Source organism: Borostomias antarcticus, assembly GCF_949987555.1.
Source record: "Borostomias antarcticus genome assembly, chromosome: 17".
In the NCBI taxonomy this organism is placed as follows: Eukaryota; Metazoa; Chordata; class Actinopteri; order Stomiiformes; family Stomiidae; genus Borostomias; species Borostomias antarcticus.
This window is the reverse complement of record NC_140250.1, coordinates 2,709,906-2,714,905: the sequence shown is the minus strand read 5'-3', so window position 1 is coordinate 2,714,905 and position 5,000 is coordinate 2,709,906. Positions and strand designations below refer to the sequence as shown.

General features: G+C 43.9%; 1 protein-coding gene across 1 annotated transcript in view; it reads left to right on the top strand.

The window, feature by feature from the left end:
• Window positions 1-1,644, top strand: part of zanl (zonadhesin, like) — a gene marked incomplete at both ends in the record, with an annotated part of 30,143 nt that extends 28,499 nt beyond the window's left edge. Inside the window, 4 exons of the mRNA XM_084451603.1 lie at window positions 211-354; window positions 672-765; window positions 929-975; window positions 1,577-1,644. Of these exons, the coding sequence (XP_084307729.1) occupies window positions 211-354; window positions 672-765; window positions 929-975; window positions 1,577-1,644 (353 nt within the window). The remainder of the gene's footprint in view (window positions 1-210; window positions 355-671; window positions 766-928; window positions 976-1,576) is intronic.
• Window positions 1,645-5,000: the final 3,356 nt, after the last annotated feature.

The following is a 5,000-nucleotide window of genomic DNA, read 5'->3' as shown; positions in this document are numbered from 1 at the left end:
TTAACGCCCTCCTAGTTTCAAACATTTGTACTTCCACCTGTAACAGTGTTTAATTATTATTATTATTATTATTATTATTATTTTGTATTGTATTTGTTCTGTTGTTATTTGTGTGAACTCAACACTGTAAATGAGGGAAACCTCAGTTCTTTACGAGTATAAATAAACATTTGAACTGAAATGAAATCTCCCTCCCTCCCTCCCTCCCAGAGAGCCCGTGTCTGTCGTCCCCGTGCCTGAATGGCGGAACCTGCAGCGAGGCTAACGGCTCCCCAGGCTACACCTGCCAGTGTACAGAGGGCTTCGAGGGAAGCTTCTGTGAGACGGAGAAGACGGAGACCAGCGGAGGCCTGGGTAAGACGCCGCCAGAGATACCTTGATACGGGGAGACGGCCTGCGCCGCCGAACTCGGACCGGGAACGGTTCGACGTCGACGCGCACGCGGCTCTGAAATCAGAGTGCAAAGTGCAGGCCCCTTCTTTCGCTGTTGACCAAATGTAACTGTCACTTCATTAGTCGTTTGCATTCTGAGGTGACTGACTGACTGACTGACTCAGACTGACTGACTGACTGACTGACTGACTGACTGACTGACCGACCGAGACTGACTGAGACTGACTGAGACTGACTGAGACTGACTGACTGACTGACGTTTGTATCTTATATTCCAGATAAGAAGATCATCATCCTTATTGCAGTCCTTGTGCCTTTGGCCGTCTTCTTAATCATACTGATAATCGCGTGTGTGTGCAAGCGCAGATCCAAGTACGTACCACACACACACACACACACACACACACAAACACACACTCTAACACAGCAGTTTATATGAAACACCTTTAACCTATGATCACTACTTTATCTGGATTGGAGGTTAACACTACAGTATATATGCGATTAACCGATGGTTAATATTTTGTCTCAACAGTCACAAAATAAAGAAGTACGAGGCCAGAAAACTTCAGATGACCACAAGTACGTGTCTCTCAAGTACCTGACCTGATGGAAATGAACCAAGGCTTTCTATCTCACTGCCTTAGATGGCAAAAAATTATGATTACGTAACATTTCATCAACAGACATTATATTCATATACATATATACATGTATGTATTGCAGAGTGTGTTGCAGAGTGCAACACATCCAGTACATACATTTATATACATATACGCCATATCTGTAGCAGCCCCACTCGACGGTAAACGTGTACGTCGATTTAGCGGCTGATTGTTTATAAAAAAAAATATATATATTGGTTGATTAATTGGTTTAGTTGATCTTTTATTGTAGTGTCATGCAAAGGTGTCCAGTCCCAATGGTCTTACAAGACATTCTAACAAGGTGTGGGTAAACCTAGCGTGTGGTTGGTGATGGTCGGGGTGAAGTGTAGCTCGGGAGGTAGAGCGGCCGGCTGGGGATCAGAAGGTCCCCGGTTCGATCCCAGCTCCTTGAGCGAGACGGCGAACCCCTTAAATCGCTCACGTGCGGCACGGTGGCGCAGTACTTAGCGCTGTCGCCTCACAGCAAGAAGTCTACTTCCTGTGTGGAGTTTGCATGTTCTCCCTGTGTTCGCAAGGGTTTCCTCCCAAAGGACCCAAAATGAGAAAAGAAACAGATGCTCTCCAGTCCCTGACCATGACTTGACCTGAGCACTTAGACTGCCACTAAGGCTGCCCACTGCTCTTGGCTGCCCCTGGAGGAAAATGCAGAAGACACCGGCGAAGTTGTGTGTGTGTGTTGTGTGCTGTGTCGCCGCTCACCTGTGTGTATCACCGTGAGGCTGATTAATTCCCTCGGGTCCTGTAATTATTTGTAATTATTATAAAGTGTGCCGGGTTTGGGTTCGGCCTATTTTTCTCTCAGGTACAGAATCACTTGTTCTGATACTGCATGGGGATCTGGCTCTGTTGTATTATCTAATAACTGTTGTATTATCTGTGTCTTACCTCTCTCCCTCCCCTCTCCATCTCTCTCTCTCCATCTCTCTCTCCATCTCTCTCTCCCTTCCACAGGCGTCGTGTATGAGAACATGGATAAAGACGAGAAAAAGACATACAATAAATCCACGGCTTTCTGATGAGAGGAAGGAAAACTACAGTGTCTCATGTTTACTGTCCTTGGAATGTACAGAACACACACACAGACACACACACAGATACACACATACAGACACACACGTGACTATTGTAAAGAAAATAACCTGTCACCACCAATTAGTTTAACTCAAGCGTTTGTCCCAGTTATGTTATTTTAATATTTTTAATATTTTAGACTGTTCATATTTTTGCTCACTGTTTCTGTATCCACTGCTTTTAACTTATTAACTCCAACTTTTGTTGAGGTGATTTTGGTATGACGTGTAAATTCAGGGAAAACTGCAATTATAAAAATGTCTGCATCTGAGAGATAGAATATATTTTTTAATCAAATAAATTTGATAACTGATAACTTCTATTATCTCTCCAGTGTTTCTACCCCCTCTCTCTCTCACACACACACACACACACACACACACACAAATCTCCCCTGATTCCATTTATTGTTTTTGCAGACTGCAACACACACTTCAAGTTACTTTTTTTTTTCAACACTTTTGTTGCAAAGTTGAACACTTTTTTTTAAACCACCTATGACTCTTTGATTCCCAAAGTCATCTCTAATCCCAGAACCTCGTTAGGCCAGTTATGACAGCAGATGAGAAACAACCAACTACATAGTTTTTGTATTCAAGAACAAAAGGACAATAACAAAAAATAAAGCAAAAAATAAAGTGCTTAAAACAATAATGACCATTAAAAAAAGCAGTCAAGAAATACACAAAACTACTCCGAGTTACTTTGGTCGGAGGGGCAACACAACACATTATTTTTAGTCCCACTGAGGAGGAAACAGAAAGGTGTTTAGGGACCACGTGCTCCAGTTCCAACAGAACGTTCGCAATGGAATTGGAATGTCGGAATTGTTGTTGTTTTTTCAAGGCAAAGCAAATACAATTACAAATAAACAAAGCAAACAGAAGGCAACTGAGTTCGTGCTCTGAACAACAAAGGCATCAGAATAAAGGTGAAGGTTGTTTGAAGTTCCACAGCGGCCATAAAGGCTCGTTCCAAATGGTCAAACATCAAGGGCCATAAAGTTCTCATCCAAACAACAGATCCAGCGTTCTAATAAAATTGTGTGTACACACACACACACACACACACACACACACACACACACACGCCTATAATATAGACAGACGGACACACACACACTCAGCCACATGCCTATAATATAGACAGACGGACACACACACACACACACACACACACTCAGCCACATGCCTATAATATAGACAGACGGACACACACACACACACACACACACACACTCAGCCACATGCCTATAATATAGACAGACGGACACACACACACACGCGCAGGCTCAGGCCTATAGACACCATTGTTCATTTTGCTCTCGGCGCAAATGTAAACACTCAGGAACAAACAGCGCGTCTAGCCCTAATCCAGCTATTCTGAACGTTAATCCACATCTACATAAAGGTCAAAGTTCAGGTTTAAAAGGCAAGAGAAACTATACACCACGCATTAACCAGCGTATGACTGCGAGGAAAACCTAGCATGACGCAGTGGCACGCATGTGTGTGTGTGTGTGTGTGTGGAATTTAAGACAATAATAAAAGAATCCCTGCTATGGAGTGTGTACGATGTCTGTGGACATCATGAGCAGTATTGTACATACTGTGTATGTGGAGCGTGTTTGAGGACTCTGACGCTGTTCAGTGGACGCTGGCCCAAGAAGAAGATACAAACAATCAAAAAATGTTCAAATCGGATCAATAAATAAACCATTATTTACCTATAAACACGATGACCCTGACGGCTTACTGCCGCTTACCCAGTGTAGACTATTGAGGTTCTAGGACGTCAAAAAAAAACACACAAAAAAACAGCACATTCATACAAACACCTTTAGAACATTGTACTGTACATGGGTGAGGGGGCGTAGTTTGTCTACTGTACATTCCAGCTGTACGACAGTTCCCCTCTGAGTTCCGGTCCACAACCAACACACTCACTGACCCCGTTTAGACTTGGTTTCAGAATGCGTTTTGGACAATCGGATCACAGGTGGACAGCGAGACACCCGTGTCCATCATGCGTCTCCAAATGTGCCCAGCTGACCACTTTTGTTCGTATGTAGTAACCATAGCAGCTCACTCACTCCTGCCTGCGTGCGTCGCACAGCTGTTCCATGTACAGTAAACAAAATCAACAATCAGTCGGTTTGACTTCGAGCAGATTCAAAAAAAGTGTGCATGAAAGCAGCCGAAGATGTTTGAAGAACTGATACTGTAGGACAAGTCATTTGTGACTTGTGACTCATTCTAAAACCAAGTTTAAACGGGGTCTTTGTCAGCTACACTTTTAATGCACAATAGAGAATGTTCTATGTTGTGTAAAGTGTACCAGGTTCTAGAACACACAGAGTTCTAAAACATCATCCTTTGAAAGTTTTTTCGGCGTGTATCTGATTAAAATCTGTAAACAAAGAACATTCTGAAAAGCTGTCCTACTTCTAATGAATAATTATCAAATTAAAACATTGACAAGGTACGGTTCAGAGGTTGAGGCCGGTGTGTTGAGAGCCAGCAGCTCCTTCCGTGTACTGAAATGATACAGGCCTCGGACCTTTTGTCCGGCTTGGCATCTGTTGGCGTCAACAGCGTGTTCTTGCGCGCATTCTTGTTCCAGGGCTTAGGAAATGTTCGGCTCCATAACAAAAATTCCTCCCTTGCACCGCACCCCCCTCCCTCCCTCCCTCCCTCCCTCCATACCCCCAGAAATAACATCCCTACTACCCTCCAGACGCCATATCAACCTCTCCTTCTCTCCCTCCCCATCCCTCTAATTCTGACAGGCTCTGCATCTCCCCCTCTTCCTCCTCAGTATCCCTCCATCCCTCCCAAGCTCCAAGACCACTCTTTCCATCCCTCCCTC